The following is a 24466-nucleotide window of genomic DNA, read 5'->3' on the forward strand; positions in this document are numbered from 1 at the left end:
GGAAAACTCAGCCGTGGCAACAGGACTGGAAAAGGTCAGTTTTCACTCCAATCCCAAAGAAAGGCAATGCCAAAGAATGGGCAAACTACCGCACAATTGCTCTCATCTCACACGCTAGTAAAGTAATGCTCAAAATTCTCCAAGCCAAGTTTCAACAATACGTGAATGATGAACTTCCAGATGTTCAAGCTGGATTTAGAAAAGGCTTAAATCCAGAGATCAAATTGCCAACATCTGCTGGATCATCGAAAAACGAAGAGAGTTCCAGAAAAACACCTATTTCTGCTTTATTGACTATGCCAAAGCCTTTTACTGTGTGGATGACAATAAACTGTGGAAAATTCCGAAAGAGATTTGAATACCAGACTACCTGAACTGCGTCCTGAGAAATCTGTACGCAGGTCAGGAAGCAACAGTTAGAACTGGACATGGAACAACAGACTGGTTCCAAATTGGAAAAAGAGTACATCGAGGCTGTATATTGTCACCCTGCTTATTTAATTTATATGCAGAGTATATCACGAGAAATGCCAGGCTGGATGAAGTACAAGCTGGAATAAAGATTACTGGGAGAAATATCAATAACCTCAGACATGCAGATGACACCACGCTTACGGCAGAAAGTGAAGAAGAACTAAAGCGCCTCTTGATGAAAGTGAAAGAGGAGAGTGAAAAAGTTGGCTTAAAGCCCAATATTCAGAAAACTAAGATCATGGCATCTGGTCCCATCACTTGATGGCAAATAGACGGGGAAACAGTGGAAAAGTGGCAGACTTTATTTTTGGGGGGCTCCAAAATCACTGCAGATGGTGACTGCAGCCATGAAATTAAAAGATGCTTGCTCCTGGGAAGAAAAGTTATAACCAAACTAGACAGCATATTAAAAAGCAGACGCACTACTTTGCCAACAAAGGTCCGTCTAATCACAGCTATGGTTTTTCCAGTAGTCATGTATGGATGTGACAGTTGGACTATAAAGAAAGCTGAGCACCAAAGAATTGACGCTTTTGAATTGTGGTGTTGGAGAAGACTCTTCAGAGTCCCTTGGACTGCAGGAGATCCAATCAGTCCATCCTAAAGGAGAACAGTCCTGAGTATTCACTGGAAGGACTGACGATGAAGCTGAAACTCCAATACTTTGGCCACATGTTGCGAAGAGCTGACTCATTTGAAAAGACCCTGATGCTGGGAAATATTGATGGCAGGAGAAGGGGACGACAGAGGATGAGATGGTTGGATGGCATCACTGACTCAATGGACATGAGTTTGGGTAAACTCCGGGAGTTGGTGATGGACAGGGAAGCCTGGTGTGCTGCAGTCCATGGGGCTGCAGAGTCAGGCACGACTAAGCGACTGAAAGGAACTGCACTGAACTGCAAACATACATCCAACAGAAACATCAGAAATACCATCATTCTCTACAATACTAGTGAGAATAAAAGGAATAATCATACCCTATCTGGTCATCTGATACAGCCCTCTGTCTAAGGTTAATATTCATAATACATAAATAGAAATAAACAACCTGTGAAAAAAATGCAGACTCCAGTGAACAGTGAGAAAGAACCACATAATGTAATTAAAATGACGCATCTACATAATAAGCTGTCCTGAATCTACACCACTCAGTAAAGCACAGCAGAGAGATCCCCAAACACACACACACAACCCATGGAAAAGTTTTAACAATAAAATTTAAATGGATCTATCAAACTTTTCAAATCTGTACCTCTGCTCAGCACTGCACGAATTAAACTTTAAATTAAAATCAATGAAGAAAGAGGAGTCTATTTAATTTCCTTTTGATATGGATTTGTAATCAGGACTTGAACAATGTGGTAACTGGTCATAAGTTAATTTAAATTGGAAAACCACTGAAGGAAGGCAATTTGCAATAATTAAGAACTTCATACCAGTTCAGAATTTATATTTTCAATAGGCTATCAGAATTATATTTTACATTGCCCTGGAAAACACCTGATAAACCACAAGTTATGACACAAAGTACCCATCTCAAAATGAATTTTACCTCAAATCACCTGCAGGAGTACATGGTTCACACTCACGCCTCACTCCACCATTTATGAAAAATATTTTATTCAATATTTAAGCCAGCCAACATAACCAGAATACTATTTGATGCAAAATGGTAATTTTTTAAAAACTCAGAACTATTTCAGCCCATGGCTATGTACATAGTAAGCGAAGAAAATAAATTTGGAAACAATCACATGTATGAAATGTACCAAAACAGATCTGATAGAAAAGATAATATTTAACTAAAAATTCAACTGAAGACTATCAGTTTTCTGAAAGTCAGTAAATAAACAGAAAACAAGGTATGTGTTCAAAATTTTGGAAGTAAGTTCTTTAATACATGCCTTTCAGAATCTTTTTATTTTCTATTCTTATGTTTACTTTCTTGATCTGCTTTTTCCCTAAGTTTTCAATAATATATTTGGAAGAATTCTTCTCTAAAAGTTACCATATTTGAATGTTACTACTGCAGCATTCCATTATATTTTCCAACTTACCAGTCACACAATGGGAGAGGTCCAGTCTTTCACAGTCTTGAAGACCAAGAAGTTCCAATAAAGAAACACAGCTACACTGACCCCTCAAGTACCTAGTAGTGGAAATAGCAGCTAGCATCTCACTAGCACACCTCACATACCCCGTGGCCATTAGGTAATATGACAGGTGTAGAACACACAGAATAAAACTGGCACATCTTTCTGCAGCATTTACTTTTGTCACGTTAAATCATTTAGTTTATGTTTGCATACAAACAAACATAATTAGGGAGCAAGATGCAAAATCTGCATGCGTATTGTGGAGAGCTAGTGTTTCACTCCCCTGTCTTGTAAGGATATTTTGGTGGAAGCACTTGAGAGACAGCACACTGTGAGGTACAAACTATGCTATGGGAGTTTGATAAATCTTAATCTCCTTTTACAGGCACTTAACACAAGATTACCTGAGGACCAACTTTCCTCTCTCCTTCATTGCTCACAATAAACACATACTTTAACATTGCTATTAATAGAAGAGCTAAGTTTTAGATCAAAAACACAATTGTTTGAATTATTTGAAGTCACTCTTATCTTGTCCACATAGTTAACAGAACAAGAGACTAATAAAGAAACCCTACAGACACACTGATTTCTAATACTAGTCCAACAATTCATATAGCCATAACTATTTCCACAATCTCTCAGCTCAATTTCCCCGTCCATATAATCAGGATGCTATTATTGTCTTCATCAGTGGGTTCTTTTCTTTCCCCAATATCAAGATATAATTGACAAATAACACTGCATAAGTTTAAAATACACAGGGTAATGGTTGGCTATATGTACATATTGTGAAATGATTACCACAATAAGTTTAGTGCACATTCATCACCTAAAAATAGTTATTTTTGTGTGATGAGAAGTTTTAAGATCCACTCTCTTAGAAACTTTCAATACAGTATTGTTCACTGTAGTTACCATATAATACAGTACATCCCGAAACCTACTCATACTGAAGTATATACTTTGAGACAATCTTCACCCATTTCCACCACCCCCTTCCTCTGGCAGTCACCAAACTGTTGTTTCTACCTGTAGGTTTGGTTTTTATAATTCTCACATGTAAATAAGATCATTCAGCATTTGTCTGTTTCTGACTTTTTTAACTTAGCATAATGGACTCAAGATTCTTCCATGTTGCAGGAAAAGACAGGATTTCCTTCTTTCTTATGCCTGAATAATAGTCTACTGTATACATACAACACTTTGCTTTATTCTTTCACCTGTCAATGGACACGCAGGTGGTTTCCATATCTTGGCTACTGTAAATAATACTGCAATGAACATTTGACGTAATAGATGTATCTTTATATTTATTTCATTTCCCTCAAATATATACTAGAAGTAGAACTGATAGTATGTTAGTTCTATTTTCAATTTTTTGAGGAACATTCATACTGTTTTCCATAGCAGCTATCCTCGCTGGGTGGATCCTTATGGGAAGCCAGTGATATAAAGCACAAAAATCTTAGCATTATAAGAAAATAGAAACAACCGAATGCCCATCAACTGGTAAATGGAAGTGCAAAATGTAGTATATCTTTACAATGAAATATTACTTAGCTATAAAAAAGAGTGAGGTACAGATATAACATAGAAAACATGCTACATAAAAGATGTCAGGCACAAAAATTACATTTAAATGATTTCATGCATATGAGACATCCAGAATATGTAAATACCTAGACAGAAGGCAGACTATTAATTTCCAGGGGCTAGGGATAGGTGAAGGGAAATACAGTATGACTAAATAAAAAATACAAGGTTTCCTTATAGGGTGATGAAAATCTATTGGAACTAGACAGAGGTGATGGTTACATCATACAAATATATTAAACCTAACCGTATTGTACACTTCAAAATGGTTAATGGTTTATTTTATGTTTTGTGAATATTGTTTCTGCTGTTTAGTCGCTAAGTCGTGTCTGACTCTTGGTGACCCAATGGAATGTAACCTGCCAGGCTCCTCTGTCCATGGGATTTCCCAGGTGCTATACACATCCAAGGACGTCCTGTACAACATAAAAGTGATCAGATGCGAGAAGCACAATTCTAAGATAGAAGTCTACACATGCCCAATTCCACATTAATAACATTCTAGAGACAGAAATCTGGTTAGTGGTTGCTGGTAGGGAGAATTAATTAGAAAAGGCCACAAGAGAATTTCTGGGGCCTACTGATAATGTTCTGTATCTTGAGAGTAGTAGTAATTACACCACTGTATATATTTGTCAAAACTCACTAAACTTTATGTTTTAACAGGTGGCTTTTACTATAAGTGCATTTTACCTCTATCTGACCTAAAGTATCATTAGATGTTTTTAATTGTTTTAGAAATAGAGCAGATGTACTCTAAATCCCAATCTCACATGACAAACACATGCTGCTACTATTAAATCAACAAAGTTTTAGCCATGGTAAAAATTTAAAAATCAAAGCTTAAAAAAATCAAATTTTCTATAATATACAAACACTAGTCTGAAGAAATTGACATTAGTTATTAATCACTTAGGAAAGAAAGGAATAAGAAAGGGAAGGAGAGGGGAAAGATGAGAAACCAGACCTATAGAGTCTATGTTCACACTAGCAATAGATTTGATTAAGACAACTTAACTGAAATTTACCCGAGTATGCTTTGACAGAGTTTTATACAAGCATATCTCAGAGATGTTGCAGATTCTCTTCTAGATGACTGCAATAAAGCAAGTATTACAGTAAAGCAAGTCACAAGAATTTTTGGTTTCCTACTGCATTTACAATTATGTTTATACTATACTATAATCTCTTAAATGTGCAATAGAATTATGCCCCCAAAAAGTACATACCTTAGTTTTAAAATACTTTATTGCTAGAAATGCTAACCATCATCTAACCCCTCTATGAGTAGTAATTGTTTGCAATTCACAGATCATAAAACAAACATAATAGTGAAAAAGTTTGAGATGTGAGAATTACCAAAATGTGACAGAGAGATGATAAGTGAGCAATACTATTGGGAAAATGGTACCAACAGACTTACTCAACATAGGGCTGCCACAAACAATCAATTTGCAAGAAAAAAAATGCATTTTCTGCAACTCACAATAAAGTTAAGTACAACAAAATGATGTAGGCTTGTAAAGGCTTTTGCAATATTCATATGACTGATATGATGCTTTAAAAGTACAGTAGCCATATAAACTGATGGTAAGGAAAAGGACAAAGGAAAAGGATATACAAGTATGTTTCTGTAGGAAATGCTTTTAGATAGGTGTATTTGATTCCTTGGAAGAAAAGCAACGACAAACCTAGACAGCATATTAAAAAGCAGACACATTACTTTGCCTATAAAGGTCCATATAGTCAAAGCTATGGTTTTTCCAGTAGTCATGTATGGATATGACAGCTGGACAATAAAAAAGGCGGAGCAACAAAGAATTGATGTTTTTGAACTGTGGTGTTGGAGAAGACCCTTGAGAGTCCCTTGGACTGCAAGGAGATCCAACCAGTCCATCCTGGTGGAAATCAGTCCTGAATATTCACTGGAAGGACTGATGTTGAAGCTCAAACTCCAATACTTTGGCTACATGATGTGAAGAGCTGACTCATTGGAAAAGACCCTGTTGCTGGTAAACATTGAAGGCAGGAGGAAAATGGGACAACAGAGGATGAGATGGTTGGATGGCATCACTGACTCAATGGACATGAGTTTGAGCAGACTCCAGGAGATGGTAAAGGACAGGGAAGCCTGGCGTGCTACTTTCCATGGGGTTGCAAAGAGTCTGACATGACAGCAAATGAACAATGAACAGCGTTTTGATTCACATGTGAAATTTCTTAACATGCTTATTAGTGAAAAGAACCAATGAACTATATTATGTGGGGTGATACTTGATCATTTTTACCCACATTCTTAGTTAAGAGGTCAACATTAGAGGTTTAGGCTATATTTGACCTCTCTGTTCTTCCTACCCCTTTTTGACCAATTAATGGTTGGGTAGAAAGTTATCACATTGCAGGTTTCACTCTGCTCCACATGTCCAATAATCCATCAACACCTCTACTGTAGAGACAAAGCCCCATGGAGCTCTCCAGGAGGAGAGCCAGGAGAAATTCATACTGACTGTATAGAGAAGGATGATGGTTCTCCTGAATAATTGCCCTATTTTTATCTCCTGAACATAGTGCAGCAAATAACAGGAAAGTTTTTCTATTTCAAACTGGCTTGCAGAACACTTAAGAGTTAAAACTTTCACCTAATTTAACAGGCATATAGACCATTACACATAGTTTTTTTACTGCATTCTTGAGACCACTTTGTTTCAGCTCCAGCTTTTTCCCACCTTTTTCCCACCTTGACACGATATATGGATCACACATGCACAGGTCACCAGGACTCCTCAGGCCAAGGACTTTGGCACAAGTCAGTCAGTCAAGCTAACCAGGTTTTCTGGCTCAACTTCCACCCCACAGAATCAAAGAATTTTTAATTCTCCTCCATAGTAATTTTTCCCTGCTAGCTGGCATTCCTTTCCTGAATTCTTCCTCCCATTCCCTACCTGTCATTTCTCAGAATTGTCTTTCACCCCACATTCTAATTATTGTAGCATGTGTGTGTTATGTATTATGGTTCAATGTTTAAAATCCCACTAGGAACATGGCTGGGTATACAGTATTCAAAATTCAACACAGACTGTGACTGTTATTCAATCACTAAGTCATACCCAACTCTACAACCCATGGACTACAGCATGCCAGACTCCTCTGTCCTCCACTATCTCCCAGAGATTGCTCAAATTCATGTCCAACGAACTGTGATATTTGACATCAAAAAGGTCCCCTGGAGAAGAGCATGGCAACCCATTCCAGTATTCCTGCCTGGAGAATCCCCATGGACAGAGGAGCCTGATGGCTATGGTCCATGGGGTTGCAAAGAGTCAGACATGACTGAGTGACTCACACACACACACACACACACACACACGCACACACATGAGGAAATTAAATTCAGGGATTGCTTCACCATTTCTAATATAACAAGTGATAGTACAATGAAAATAAACATACCATGACACATCACACATTGATCCCCATGCATAAAGCATGAGTTAGGAATGAAGGCAGAGGATGTATCACTGAACTTCATTTTTTATGTCTTAGGGAGTCACTTAAAATTGATTGTTCATAATCAAGGGTATTTAATGTATTAGCCTTTCAAAACCAAGCATTTTAATGTAATGTTTTCAGCCATTATGTAAATGAATGTTTAAAGGAATTACGTATTTATCATTTTGAGAGCTGATAAAAGTTCATTTTCCTAATTTCAAGTCAGAGGTATGAGAAAGGGTCAATTTGGAACATTTACAGAATTTAAATGACTTGTTATTTATTGCTACTCTTTCAGTCTTTAAACAGCAGTGGTTCATAATCCCTTTTGGACCAAACCATCTTGATGGATCTGATGATGGGTTAGCTTCCCAGAAATCCACATATATGACCAATTTTAAATATAATTTCACAGAGTCCACAGCTGCCTGCATCCAGCCCACAGACCCTTTGTCCACCTCCTTGAACAGAATGTACTTAGTTGCTCAATCGTGTCCAACTCTTTGTGACTTCATGGACTGTAGTTTGCCAGGCTTCCCTGTCCATGCAGATTGTTCAGGCAAGTATACTTGAGTGAGTTGCCATGCCCTCCTCCTAGAACAGGGATCCCTGCTAATCAGGCTAAGACTGTTTCACAGGCTTAAACTCAAGATGATTAGTCATTTAAACATGCACACACACAAAAATTGACTGCTTAAAGAAACTTGAACTAAATTATCCCTCATAACAATGATTCATCCATTCCTTTTTATTGTCACTTTAATAGGTAAAAACAAAAACACTTGCTACAAGTAAATATAAGACTACAGAAGAACCAGTATATAAACTCTACCATCCTGTCACTTAAACAAAAGTCCTGCTAATAATTCATACTTACAAAATCTGCTGCACAAAGTCCTAACTCACATATTCTTTTTCCAGTAACCAAATTTTAAAAATTTAAAAAACTATTAGCACTTTATTCACAATGAGAGACCAATGAAAAAGTCATTCTCTCTCTCTCTCTCTCTCTCACACACACACACACACACACACACACACACACACACACACACACACACACACCAGCTGCTCCCAATTTACTTTAATCCATATTTTGCTTAACTTAATAGAACCACTAAGATATTGTCTAATTTCTAAAATAGATGAGATTTAGACATTCTTAAAACTGAAAATCTTCACCACTGTCATTCAAGATGTTATATATCTCTAATATCCTTTTTACTTCCCATTCAATTGTATCAGGTCAAAAATCAGAAAGAATGCAATTTCATTATAGGCAAACATAACAAGTATAAAAATTGCAACAATTCACTCGAGATTTTTTATTACATTTATATCTACATGATATTAGAAAAAAACTGTATAAATGAGAAAGCAACTGAAGGGCAAAATCGAACTCCTGGCTTTATTAGATGCAGACCTAACGTTTTTCAGATAAAATATTTGCAGGTGCCACCGTCAATCAAGATTTCAATAGAAACCAAAGATGAAAGCATTCATGCATAAAAGGCAACTGTGATAATTATGATGTGCAGACAAGATAATGGAAAATATACGAGGCTGCTTTTCATATTATGTATCAAGTGCTGCCTTGACCTAGACATCCTATAAGGCTCCCTCACATTTACTGCATTATTTTATCATTTTAATTGTTTAGCAGAATTCAATTAATTTGTCTGACATCTGCTCAGGAGATAGAAATCCTCCACTGTCTTATAGGGTCTTTCCCCTGAATCATTTCTCAAAATAATGCTGCAAAAATTTTCAATAAACACGCAATTGAGTCTAAAGTTCCTTTTCAACCTTCAAGTTTATTAATCTCTTACTGATTAAGCTAATGGCATCCATTTTTCTGGAATGTCATTTTCAGGCAGTTTATATCAAAGTGTATACAGACAGTTTACAGCAAAAAATTTAACATGTGATTCCATACCGCAAAGTTTACATTGCTCCATTTGAAAACTTCTGGGGCAGTGAGGTGAACAGAAAATGGTAGAATAATTATTACAGAGAACAGAAGAGTCCACAGCATATAGATTTAGCACAAAGTTCACTGCCTGTGTATTTAAGGATTATGGTAATCATATTCTAAGCTGTGCTATAATCTATTATCCAGAACCAGGATCCATCCACTTAATATTCATGAAAATAGTTCATAACGAAGTTCAAGATTACAATTACATTGCTATTATTACTGTAATGTATTACATTATAAAAACACTAAGGCTTTATAGTTATTAGCCTGCCAAAATTATAATAATGCTTTTAACAAACATGATACCCTAACTATTCTTTCTAATACTCTTTCATAATTTGGAGGAAAGCAACTTTTAAATGTCATTAACAATATCTGTTCAGAGCTGTCAAGTCAGTGTCCCTATTTTATTATTAAATGAAAGCATACATAATGCAGGGACAAAACTCCTTTTCTACAAGATTGGCACGCCTGATTGAAAGAACAGTGCTCCCTGAGGATTCAATTGAGAATAAAGGCAGAATGTCTTATCTTTAGTTGTCACTCAACAGAACTCCACTTTCCTCTGGAAATAAGTCACTAGTAGTCTACATCATCCTGAGTTAGGGTGGTTAGCAAACCAGAAGGGGGTGGCAGGGGGTGAATATGATTCTCCCGCCTTGTGAGAGAAGTAAGAGCAAGGCTGCCTGGCATATCTTTAAAGGAAGGAATAAAAGTAAATGGCACTCTCAGTAGATACAAGTGGGCACAGAGTGAAAGTAACTGATAGAATTTCCAAAAGAATGGCTCAATCTGGCCCTTAAAGATGGACAAGCTCAGTTCAGTTGCTCAGTCATTTCCAACTCTTTGCAACTCCATGGACTGCAGCATGGCAGGGTTCCCTGTCCATCACCAACTCTTGGAGCTTACTCAAACTCATGTCCATTGAGTCAGTGACGCCATCCAACCATCTCATCCTCTGTCGTTCCCTAGTCCTCCTCCCTTCAATCTTTCCCAGCATCAGGGTCTTTTCAAATGAGTCAGCTCTTCACATCAGGTGGCTAAAGTACTGGAGTTCCAGCTTCAGCATCAGTCCTTACAATGAATATTCAGGAATGATTTCCTTTAGGATGGACTGGTTGGATCTCCTTACAGTCCAAGGGACTCTCAAGGGTCTTCTCCAACACTACAGTTCAAAACCATCAATTCTTCGGTGTTCAGCTTTCTTTATAGTCCAACTCTCACATCCATACATAACTACGGGAAAAACTATAGCTTTGACTAGATGGACCTTTGCTGGCAAAGTAATCGCTCTGCTTTTAAATATGTTGTCTAGGTTGGTCATAGCTTTTCTTCCAAGGAGCAAGCTTCTTCTAATTTCATGGCTGAAGTCACTATCTGCAGTGATTTTGGAGCCCCCAGAAATAAAGTCTGTCACTGTTTCCATTGTTTCCCCGTCTATTGCCATGAGGTGATGGGACCAGATGCCATGATCTTAGTTTTTTGAATGGTGAATTTTAAGCCCAGCTTTTTCACTCTCCTTTCTCATTTTCATCTAGAGGCTCTTTAGTTCTTCTTCACTTTCTGCCATAAGGGTGGTATCATCTGCATATCTGAGGTTATTGATACTTTTCCCAGAAATCTTGATTCCAGCTTGTGCTTCATCCAGCCGATTATTTCGTATGATATATTCTGCATGTAAGCTAAAGAGGTAAGGTGACATATACAGCCTTGACGTACTCCTTTCCCAATTAGGAACCAGTCTGTTGTTCCATGTCCAGTTCTAACTGTTGCTTCTTGACCTGCATACAGATTTCTCAGGAGGCAGGTCAGGTGGTCTGGTATTCCCATTTCTTTCAGAATTTTCCACAGTTTGTTGTGATCCACACAGTCAAAGGATTTGGTATAGTCAATAAAGCAGATGTTTTTCTGGAACTCTCTTGCTTTTTCAATTATCCAGCAGATGGTGGCAATGTGATCTCTGGTTCCTCTGCCTTTTCTAAATCCAGTTTGAACATCTGGAAGTTCACAGTTCACGTACTATTGAAGCCTGGCTTGGAGAATTTTGAGCATTACTTTGCTAGCATGGGTGATGAGTTCAATTGTGCAGTAGTTTGAGCATTCTTTGGCATTGCCTTTCTTTGGGATTGGAATGAAAACTGACCTTTTCCAGTCCTGTGGCCACTGCTGAATTTTCCAAATTTCCTGGCATATTGAATGCAACATTTTAACAGCATCATCTTTTAGGATTTGAAATAACTCAACTAGAATTCCATTGCCTCCACTAGCTTTGTTCGTAGTGATGCTTCCTAAGGTCCAACTGACTTCGAATTCCAGGATATCTGGCTCTAGGTGAGTGATCACACCATCATGGTTATCTGGGTCATGAAGATCTTTTTTATATAGTTCTTCTGTGTATTCTTGCCACCTCTTCTTAATATTGTTTGCTTCTGTTAGGTCCGTATCATTTCTGTCCTTTATTGAGCCCATCTTTGCATGAAATGTTCCCTTGGTATCTCTAATTTTCTTGAAGACATCTCTAGTCTTTCCCATTCTATTGTCTTCCTCTATTTCTTTGCACTGATCACTGAGGAGGGCTTTCTTATCTCTCCTTGCTATTCTTAGGAACTCTGCATTCAAATAGGTGTATCTTTCCTTTTCTCCTTTGCCTTTCACTTCTCTTCTTTTCACAGCTATTTGTAAGGCCTCCTCAGACAACCATTTTGCCTTTTTGCATTTCTTTTTCTTGGGGATGGTCTTCCTCACTGCCTCCTGTACAACATCACGAACCTCCATCCATAGTTCTTCAGATACTCTATCAGATCTAATCCCTTGAATTTATTTCTCACTTCCACTGTATAATCATAAGGGATTTCATTTAGGTCATATGTGAATGGTCTAGTGGTTTTCCCTGCTGCTGCTGCTAAGTCACTTTAGTCGTGTCCAACTCTGTGCAACCCCATAGACAGCAGCCCACCAGGCTTCCCCATCCCTGGGATTCTCCAGGCAAGAACACTGGAGTGGGGTGCCATTTCCTTCTCCAATGCATGAAAGTGAAAAGTGAAAGTGAAGTCGCTCAGTCGTGTCCGACTCTAGAGACCCCATGGACTGCAGCCTATCAGGCTCCTCCGTCCATGGGATTTTCTAGGCAAAAGTACTGGAGTGGGGTGCCATTGCCTTCTCCGGGTTTTCCCTACTTTCTTCAATTTAAGTTTGACTGGCAATAAGGAGTTCATGATCTGAGCCACAGTCAGCTCCCGTCTTGTTTTGCTGACTGTATACGGCTTCTCCATCTTTGGCTGCAAATATAATCAATCTGATTTTGGTATTGACCATCTGGTGATGTCCATGTGTAGAGTCTTCTCTTGTGTTGTTGGAAGAGGGTGTTTGCTATGACTAGTGTGTTCTCTTGACAAAACTCTGTTCACCTTTGCCCTGCTTTTTTTTGTACTCCAAGGCCAAATTTGCCTATTACTCCAGGTATCTATCTCTTAATTTCCTAATTTTGCATTCCAGTCCCCTATAATGAAAAGGACATCTTTTTTGGGTGTTAGTTCTAGAAGGTCTTGTAGGTCTTCATAGAACTGTTCAACTTCAGCTTCTTCAGCATTACTGGTCCGGATATAGATTTGGATTACTGTGATATTGAAAGGTTTGCCTTGGAAATCAACACAGACCACTCTGTGTTTTTGAAATTGCATCCAAGTACTGCATTTCAGACTCTTTTGTTGACTATGATGGCTACTCCATTTCTTCTAAGGGATTCTTGCCCACAGTAGTAGATATAATGGTAGATGGACAGGTAATAAGAACCTACTATAAAGCAGAGGGAACTCTACTCAATCTCTGTGGTGACCTAAATGGGAAGGCAATCCAAAACAGAGTGGATATATGTATACCTATAGCTGATTCACTTTGCAATACAGCAGGAACATAAATTGCAAAGCAACTATATTCCAGTAAATTAATTTTTAAAATTAATTTTAATTAATTAATTTTAAAAATTAATAAAACAGCAGCTAAAACTGTTTAAAAAAAGTGAGAGAAGAAGATGGACAAGGTCAAGGGAGGCACAACTGAATGAAGGTAGTCAAAAGGTACAAACTTCTACTTATAAGATAAATAAGTACTAGAAATGTAACAAATAACATGATAAATATAATTAACACTGCTGAGTGTTATATGTGAAAGCTGTTAAAAGAGTAAATTCTAAGAGTTTTCACCATAAGAGGAGATGTTTTTCTATTTATTTTCATATGCATATGAGATAATGGATGTTCACTAAACCTATTGTGACAATCATTTCATGATGCAAGTCACATCATTATGCTGAACAGCTTAAACTTATAACATGTTGTATGTCAAGTGCATCTCAATAAAACTAGAAGAATAAAGAAAACAAAGAGGGACAGAGTCTTTAAAAAAAAAAACAAAACCAAATTTCAAGTTCCAGTAAAGTATGCTTAATTTTACTAGTCTAAGAAGGCATACAATATTATGCCTGTCCCGTCACCTGGAAACATTCACCTTCATACTTCAAGCACTCTCAGGCCCAAGAGAGGGGGATTTAACACAACCCTTTGGTGAAATGATATGGCAACATGAAAAGTACCCATAAAACATCCTAGAGCCCAAGATCCAGTATCAGTACTTCTCTGAATTTATCTCAATGGTACAACTAAAGGAAATAAAAATTTTATTGACACAGTGATGTTAAGTACATTACATAAAGGAGAAAAAACTGGAAATAACTAAAATAGGTTAAGTGAAATCAGTTGACAAAAACAAAGCAGCCAACTAAAATAATCATGATGATTATGCAATACGGAAAAATTAAAATTGCTCAATGAGAAAAATACTTGGAAGCCAATAACTTGAAAAGAATAAAATTAACATGACATTCTACTCTGTAAAAATACCTCAGAAACAAACAACCTATCGTGTAGATAACAGATAGCAAGCTTACCTTGAGCTAGTCTTTCCAGTCGTTTTCCATGTTCTGGGGGTATTGCATACCTAAAATTTTAAACACAAATAACAGCTTTAGGTTTGTAATTGTTCAGCTCGTATCCTAAGGGTGTCTATTTCTAAATAATTTCATGCAAAAAAAAAAGTCAATCCCAAACTCCACATAGATGAACTAAGCAGAATATTAGAGAACCAAACATAGAGCTGTATCTCTTAAACACTAATCAGAGGAAACATAAACTTAAATCATCTATTTCAATGCCCCAGATCACCATTCCAACCACATTTTACACATTAGGGAACAAAGGCCCCAAGCCACCAAACGACTTGGACAAGGCAGCACCTGGCCACAACATGGAGATTAGAGCCTCCCTTGTAACACTCACAACACCATAGCAATCCAGGGCTATTTTGGGTTTTATGTTTTTTGTTTCAAGCTTGTTTAGTTTGGCCTTTGTTTTTAAGCAGAATTATTTTTTAAAAACCTTTTTTAAAAATTTAAAAAAATAAAACTTAAAAATTTACTGACAAGCAGGACAGAAAATAAAACTATTACATCAATGTTTGTATCTCCACCAAACCTTTCTAAAAATATTGTACTTTTCAAATATTTTTTTAAATACAAGTTTACCAGCCATAAAAAAAGTTGCTTTTATTTATTTCACAATTATGTAACTTTTAAAGTCTTGATATATAGAAAAAGAATCGTTGGGAATTCCCTGGCACTCCAATGGTTAGGACTCGGCACTCTCACTGCCAGAGTGCAAGTAGGATCCCTGTTTGAAAAAAGGAATTGTTCATCCTTGGACAACAGAAATTCTTCAAGTATTACTCATTTCTAGTTTGGTGTTTTAAAAAGTTAAATACTTGAATTTGTTTACTGTGAACTTAATAACAAATTTTAAAATAATAATCTTAAGTTAAATGATCATTTCACATTTTAAATAAAAATATGTTAATCTTCAGACCTACATTTGCTGTTTACTAGCTCAAGATATATTAAGTACAAGTTAGGTTTTTACTAAAATAACTTTTCTCATTTTACTTAACACCACACTTGGTTGCATTTAATGCCACTGATAACATATGCAAAGCTTAATTGGATCCGATGTAACTAGGCAATTCTCTAAAAGAAAATTCAACCATATATCCTGTTGCTTAAGGCACTGTTAATAAAAGTATTCCAACTGAATTGGAAGATAAAAATTTTAGCATAACTAAATGATAATCACTCAACATATTTATACAGTAGTCACTTCTTAACAATGTTTAATCCCTGGTTTACACTATCAAATATACCCAGAAAAGGGGACACACACACCACAGACAAGCAAAACATACATGCTAAGACATGCACATGTATACACACAGGCATGCACTCATGTAAGGGCTGGACATGGAGATATTTATATTTATGTATCCAGATTCTTAAAAAATGATATCAAAGTTACAGTTCATTAGTCTGAAATTCAACCATCTGCTCCCAGAAAATATAAGTGTAAGTACATATAAATGTATATATAAGCATAAATATAAGGATAAAAAATACCCTTGACATAGTCTTTCAGTTGGTTCTCACAACTCTGACAAAAATCACATGGCCAACACATAGCCATCACATCTCTAAAAAGGGTTCTAGTAAAAATTCTCTGGAGGTTAATCATTAGAAAGATTTTTGCCATATACTATACATGTATCAAAAATTCTTTAACTTAGACATACACTGAGTGTGCCTCCTCAATGCAGCTTGGGTCACTAAGGTGTAATTGACCATTACAGGTGGAACCTCACTTTGCGATGTACCCTTCCAAACCTACCCTCCGTGATGTGCCCAAGTCATCTCTGCAAACTACAGATCTGACCATGACAAAGCCCTGGGTCTTCTTCCATGGCTGACTTACCTGAAGGACAGAAGCTGAGCATTTTGCAGGGCACACAGACCTGCTGCAGTCCTAACACCTCTTCAGCTGCATCTACTGATCAATGTCCCATCAAATCCTGTTCTTTGGCTTTACCAAAGAAGCCACTTCTAGTGCCTTTGTTACTTCATACCTCCACTACTTTCCATCCCCTATTTCTGGGCTTTGTATACCCTTACTATCCCCGTCCAGCCAACAAAACCACCACTTCTTTTTCTCACCCAGCTTGAGTCATCCCCAGGGAGAGACCCACACTCCTCCTTTCACTCTATCAACCACACAGCAGATAGCCTTCCATCATGAACTCAGAATTTAATATTTTTTTACTTTTCTGTCTCCCTTTCTCCCTTCAAACTCACTAGGCGCAAGGACCAGTGTCTCTTCTGGAACAGAGCACCAGAAAAGCAGATGCTCAGAAAGTGTTTGCTGACTTTTGTGGGCTCTCAAATGATGAATCATGTTCCTGATGAAACATATGGAAGGAAGGATGGAAGATGTGGAAGGAGAGGAAGAATACAGGAAGAAAAAAAAATCATGAAAGTGAGAAACTAGAAGAACAGGCAAGAAATTATATAAGCCGATACCTCATTTCCTAAATACAGGGTCAGCCTGGCATACTCAGGACAACTCTACCAGTTTCAATTTCCCAATTCATTCAAATGTCTAATTCAATCAAATCTTTCTCCCAGGACTCTGTACTTTCAGTGTGGACTCCCCATTTTGCCTTCCCTTCTCTTCGTCCCCTGTGGATCTCACCCAGGGCTCTAGTGCATAGAAAATCCATGGACTGTGAAGGACAAAGTGTGCTCACAGTAGGTAGGCAAGACTGGGGGACCTAATTTACACTTAAATGGCATGGAAATGGCTGGGTCTGCCCCCAGTAGACCATTACCATCACTAAACTATCTCCTTGGGCGGCTACAGACCTCATATCACTATCTTAGCATAAAAACTTTTATTCCTTCTGCTTGGCTTTCAAGATCCCAACCCCCAAACACAATTTAGCCACAGCCACAAATATCAGCAGTCCACTCCCAACAGTCTGGACTATTAATTATTCCCTCCCTCACAGGGGTTTTGACCTCACTTCTCACCACAAACAGCCCCTCCTTCCTGCTTCAAAACCCAACCTCCCAATCCCTGCCCAGATTTCACCTCCTCGATGAAGCTTTCTTTGACCACTGGAAACCTCAGCAATTCTACTTCTTTCCTACCTTCCAGAGTCCTTCCATTATACTTCTCACATAGTGTTTATCATCTACTGCTTTCCACAGCTAGCTGTTGTGTGGTATGAATAAATCACTTTTGTGTGGATAGGCACCGTGTTCTGTGACAGAATACCCACCACCACACAGGAATTCTCAAATAAATTATCCCTTTTAACCTACCTAGTACAGTGAGAGTGTCTGCTTCACAACTGGGTACTCTGTGCCACCACTGCTCAATTAGGCAACTGATTCTTAATTCTTTGAAGATATAAGTGTGTTTTATACTTCTCTGTATCCTTTGAAAACCACCATTATGTCTACCATTGCATACCCACACATACGTATTGATTTGCTGAAATTACTAATTCTTCATTTACCCTTTAGGACAGTGTATTTGTTTCAGACATAATGAATATGACAAACAGTTCTGCTAACATTAAGAAACCATGAATCACTAATAAACTAGTAACATACTAATTAGATATTTTATTTTAAAATTAGCATCTTTTATAAATTAGAGGGAGGAGAGATCTAATCTGAAGGCCAAGGAAAACAGAATAATCCTTCTAAGCACATCTTTGGGTGGTTTACTCAAAGAATAGACCCAAAATGGTGTTATCTTGGTGGCTGAAATTTACACACATTATCTTTAACTGAATAGTATCAGGCTGACATTTCAAACTGTCAGTTGGTGAAACTGTTTTTCAATTGGTACTAGATCCATTTCTTTGATTAAGGCTTTGTCTATGAACTGGTCTCTGTATTGCTCATTTCAAGATATGTTCAGACCATTAGTCCATCAGAAATGTTTACCAGCACTGCTCAGAGGGTAACTCCCATTTCTCTGATAATCCCCAATGTCCCCCTAATTTCTTTCAGGAAACCATCAAGGACAGTTTCACCAAGCCAAGGGCCACCAAGAGGAGCTCCATTTCCAAGTCCAGGCCATGCTCAGGCAGGTCAGTCCTGAAACAGCACAGACCTCAGCTCCCTTCCCCTGATGGAGGCTGTGTGTGAAGTCGCCCTGCCCTCCTTTGCATATATTTCCTCTTCTTCCTGCTGTTTCACTCTGTCATCTCACACGAAGATTCAAGCACAAGTCCCCAAAGATTAGTTTTCTGACAGACAACTCTAAATTGCCTTTCCTTCTTGTACGAGCATAAGCAAGTTATACTTTCAATAGTTACTAAAGTGTTGAAAGCTGAGTGAAAAGAAAAACTGACCAATAAAATTACATCGCTCATCACAGCTACCATTATCAAGCACTTATAATATGCCCAACCTCGTGCTAAGATCCTGTGATTGAAGTTCTCTTACTAACACCTCCATTTTACTGATGACAAAACTAAGGTTTAGAGGGATTAATTTTGTTAAGCAAAGTCAATGATAGACTGGTACCCAAGCCCAGATCTGAGTCTAGAGCCCAAGATGTGCTCTCCAGCCCCATATCCCAATCCTGTTTCCTCATCAGTCACACCAAGATGCCAAGAGGAAGGAAGTGACAGGGGCTACCAAGCTCATCCCTCCCAAGGAAAACCCACACCATTTACAATGATCACTGCAATTACTGCAGAGTGAGCCAACTTTTGGAAGTAAAAGTTTTCTGCCTGCTAACAGGCCAAAGTCCAATATTCACACAGAATACTTCTCCCAGCTACCCTTCTTACATTACCCATTTTTAAAATTCGCAATTGAAAAAAATCACTACCTTTGAAACTAAAGTAATAATATATACCAGGCAAATGATAATGACATTTTAAATAAAGTGCAATTACAAAAAACAAAGCCATCAAATCACTACTCAAAACTTGTCTTTGGTTCTTGTTACAAAAAGCTTCATGAATCAAAAAGTGCCTAAATTATATTTCAGAAAACTCAATATTTCTGAAGTAATTTACCATACACTTTTTAATTAAGGCCTATTCCTAATTGTGTCAAAAAGAAGGTTGAACTATAGATTTTTATATGTGTGATTATGTTACATTTCCACATTACTGATGTTAACAAGATTCACCATTTGCTCATTTATTAAAGTTTAAGCAATAATATTTTATATTATGAAATCTCATTAGCTAACTGTGAAAACAGAACACTGCTTACTTCATTTTCAGTTCTTAAATAAAAATAGATGAATGTGAGAAACAGAAAGTGTGACTATACGGGCTGCTTTGGTGGTAACCACCCGCCACCCCCACTGCTGGATGAGGCCCTCAGCACTTTCAGCAAAGGGATGCTCCTTGTCCCCACGTGATACTCACCCAGGGTCTAGTTCCCTTCCTCATGATCATGCTCCCTGGAGAGGGAGGGAATGGTGGCCAATATGCAATGAATGCTCCAAGCCTGAGTATTGAGCCCTGGCCCTCTTGCCTCCATTTGGGACCCTGAGGCCCTGTCAGGGCCAGAGCTGCCTCTGGAATCTGCCCAGGGTTTGAAGGCAGTCAACTTTTCCTTCTGCCCAGTCCTGCCTTCCTCCCTCCCCACAGCGGCTGCGTGCAGAGCACTATCCTAGATACTGCCAGCACACACCTGAGTCTCAAAATTGGTTTCCTGAGCAACACATGCTACAACAAACAATTACAATGCACGTGTTTGTAAGGAGGTGTCACTTAAGCATTAGACCTGCAAATACAAGCTGGTCATCTCTAACTATGACCTGGAGAATGAGGTGTTTGAGCTGAGGCCCTCAGAGACAAAATAAAAAGCCTCTGAGAAAAGGAATTCAGCCAGAGCTTGGCCTTACCCTATGCCCATCTGTGGCCCATTTCCTGACAGAACAATTAGATAGAAAAAATAATATCTAGCAGCCACATGTGTAGACCATCGTAAGTGAGACAACTGCATCAAGAAAAAGGTATTATAAAGTATTAGTTGATATCAACTATCAGATCAGATCAGATCAGATCAGTCGCTCAGTCGTGTCCGACTCTTTGTGACCCCATGAATCGCAGCACGCCAGGCCTCCCTGTCCATCACCAACTCCCGGAGTTCACTGAGACTCACGTCTATCCAGTCAGTGATGCCATCCAGCCATCTCATCCTCTGTCGGCCCCTTCTCCTCCTGCCCCCAATCCCTCCCAGCATCAGAGTCTTTTCCAATGAGTCAACTCTTTGCATGAGGTGGCCAAAGGACTGGAGTTTCAGCTTCAGCATCATTCCCTCCAAAGAAATCCCAGGGCTGATCTCATTCAGAATAGACTGGTTAGATCTCCTTGCAGTCCAAGGGACTCTCAAGAGTCTTCTCCAACACCACAGTTCAAAAGCATCAATTCTTCGGCGCTCGGCCTTCTTCACAGTCCAACTCTCACAATACATGACCACAGGAAAAACCATAGCCTTGACTAGACGAACCTTTGTTGGCAAAGTAACATCTCTGCTTTTGAATATGCTATCTAGATTGGTCATAACTTTCCTTCCAAGGAGTAAGCGTCTTTTAATTTCATGGCTGCAGTCACCATCTGCAGTGATTTTGGAGCCCCCCAAAATAAAGTCTGACACTGTTTCCCCATCTATTTCCCATGAAGTGATGGGACCGGATGCCATGATCTTCGTTTTCTGAATGTTGAGCTTTAAGCCAACTTTTTCACTCTCCACTTTCACTTTCATCAAGAGGCTTTTGAGTTCCTCTTCACTTTCTGCCATAAGGGTGGTGTCATCTGCATATCTGAGGTTATTGATATTTCTCCTGGCAATCTTGATTCCAGCTTGTGTTTCTTCCAGTCCAGCATTTCTCATGATGTACTCTGCATATAAGTTAAATAAGCAGGGTGACAATATACAGCCTTGACATACTCCTTTTCCTATTTGGAAGCAGTCTGTTGTTCCATGTCCAGTTCTAACTGTTGCTTCCTGACCAGACAATATTAAAGAAATCTTTATGTTTTAATACTGATCTCTTCAAAGTACTCAACAAATAATACATTCAGAAGTGCAGTGGTTTTTTTAGTACAAGATGACTGATTTCCTGTTTTCTGTGGCATCCCACAGGGCATCAGGGTTTCCTGAGGGTTCCTGAAGGAAAGAGTTGCTGAGGGAGAGTTTCATGATACACATTTCAGGCAGGTCATCTCTGCCTTTATTTTCAAATTTTGTATAATTTGACCTTCTTAAGAAATTTTCATTTATGGAGTTTGAGAACCTCCATGCTAGGCCAGTGTCTTCCAAAGTGAGGACCCATCACAGGAAAATTTTTTCTGGTTTATGCATGAATACTCAGAATAAGAATTTGATTCACGTAAGACTTGGAATCCAATAAAATTTTGCTAAGAACAGGTGTTATGCTACTGCTAGAAAATAAAATGGAGTGTGGGGGTAATAAAAGCTATGCTTATAAACTGTAAGTTTCCTGAAGACCATTCTGTCTTATTCACCATGGTATTACTAGCACCAAGACCAGTACCTGACAGGTGGGTGACTCCATAAATATTTAATGAACAAACAGGAAACAAACAAACAAAACCAAAAATCACCAAACACAGACGCAATGTTTTACAGAATCAAGCATTAATATAACAGAAACAAAATGCCATTTCAAGAAGAATAAAAAAAATAGTAACTTCAAAAATTGGAAATAAAAACATGCCCATAAGAAATTATTTGTTCCTATCAAAAATTTACCAAAACCAGTACTTTCCCAAGGAAAAACAATCTTACCGTATTTGGAAATCTTCAGTGGATGGTATACTTTTGAAGTGATCATTTATTCAAAGGATAATTATATCATCCGTAAGAAAAAGTATCACTAGCTTAAAGAGTTCCACTACAACTGGCTTACAGAGTTTTAACACAATTAACTCCAACAAAGTACTGAAGCATTTTCAAGGAGATTTCCTATGATTGAAGTTTAATCTTCAAGGGAAAATTACCTACACAGCTACTTTACAGTTGGAAACCTCTTTGAAAATTGAGAGGCTTTCAAAAGTGCACATTACCCAAAGCAACCAAGCTACCCAACGACAACTCAAGTAATATTCAAAACAAACAAACCAAAAAAAAAGTACACAGCCTTAAATTAAAAAAAAAAAAGTATTCGCTTACATGCAGATTTTTTTCTTTTTTTTTTAAAGACATCAGTTCACAGAAAAGGAGATCAGACTTGTGGTTACCAGAGGCAGGAGGTGAGGAGAGGCAGAATTGGAGGAAAATGGTCAAAAGGTACAAACTTCCAGTTATAAGATAAATAAGTACATGAGATGCAATGAACAACATGACGACTATAGCAACAATGCTGTATGATACACAGGAAAGTTAAGAGAGTTAATCCTAAGAGTTCTTATTACTGTACAAGAAGAATTTTTTTCCTTTTTTCTTTTTATTGTATCTATATGCGAAAATGAATATTAGCTGAACCTACTGTGGCAATCACCATGGACAAAGCTAGTGGAGGTGATGGAATTCCAGTTGAGCTATTTCAAATCCTGAAAGATGATGCTGTGAAGGTGCTGCACTCAATATGCCAGCAACTTTGGAAAACTCAGCAGTGGCCACAGGAATGGAAAAGGTCAGTTTTTAGTCCAATCCCAAAGAAAGGCATTGCCAAAGAATGCTCAAACTACCGCACAGTTGCACTCATCTCACACGCTAGTAAAGTAATACTCAAAATTCTCCAAGCCAGGCTTTAGCAATACATGAACCATGAACTTCCAGATGTTCAAGCTGGTTTTAGAAAAGGCAGAGGAACCAGAGATCAAATTGCCAACATCTGTTGGATCATCGAAAAAGCAACAGAGTTTCAGAAAAACATCTATTTCTGCTTTATTGACTATGCCAACGCCTTTGACTATGTGTATCACAACAAACTGTGGAAAATTCTTAAAGAAATGGGAAAACCAGACCACCTGACCTGCCTCCTGAGAAATCTGTATGCAGGTCAGGAAGCAACAGTTAGAACTGCACATGGAACAACAGACTGGTTCCAAATTGGGAAAGGAGTACGTCAAGGCTGTATATTGTCACCCCACTTATTTAACTTATATGCAGAGTACATCATGTGAAATGCCAGGCTGGATAAAGCACAACCTAGAATCAAGATTGCCGAGAGAAATATCAACAACCTCAGATATGCCAATGACACCACCCTTATGGCAGAAAGTGAAGAAGAACTAAAGAGCCTCTTGATGAAAGTGAAAGAGGAGAGTGAAAAAGTTGGCTAAAAACTCAACATGCAGAAAACAAAGATCATGGCATCCGGTCCCATCACTTCATGAGAAATGGATGGGGGAACAGTAACAGACTTTATTTTTGGAGGCTGCAAAATCACAGCAGATGGTGACAGCAGCTATGAAATTAAAAGATGCTTGCTCCTGGGAAGAAAAGTTATGACCAACTTAGACAACATATTAAAAAGCAGACACATTACTTTGTCAACAAAGGTCCATCTAGTCACAACTATGGTTTTTCCAGTAGTCATGTATGGATGTGAGAGATGGACTATAAAGAAAGCTGAGTGCCAAAGAATTGATACTTTTGAACTGTGGTGTTGAAGAAGACTCTTGAGAGTCCCTTGGACTGCAAGGAGATCCAAGCAGTCCATCCTAAAGGAGATCAGTCCTGAATATTTACTGGAAGGACTGTTGTTAAAGCTGAAACTCCAATACTTTGGCCACCTGATGTGAAGAGCTGACTCATTGGAAAAGACCCTGATGCTGGGAAAGATCGAAGACGGAAGGAGAAGGGGACAACAAAGGATGAGATGGTTGGATGGCATCACCGACTCAACGGACATAAGTCTGAGTAAACTCCAGGAGTTGGTGATAGACA

General features: G+C 38.2%; 1 protein-coding gene across 11 annotated transcripts in view; it reads right to left on the reverse strand.

The window, feature by feature from the left end:
- KDM4C (lysine demethylase 4C) overlaps positions 1-24466 on the reverse strand; it is a 411074-nt gene that overhangs the window by 305352 nt on the left and 81256 nt on the right. For all 11 annotated transcript variants that reach the window (XM_086415154.1, XM_086415158.1, XM_086415157.1 and 8 more), the window contains one exon: positions 14582-14631. In XM_086415154.1, the coding sequence (XP_086271280.1) occupies positions 14582-14631 (50 nt within the window). The remainder of the gene's footprint in view (positions 1-14581; positions 14632-24466) is intronic.

This window comes from Bos grunniens, chromosome 8 (assembly GCF_055505025.1).
Source record: "Bos grunniens cultivar Pamir isolate PY7600 chromosome 8, Bosgru_T2T1.0, whole genome shotgun sequence".
NCBI classification, from domain to species: Eukaryota; Metazoa; Chordata; class Mammalia; order Artiodactyla; family Bovidae; genus Bos; species Bos grunniens.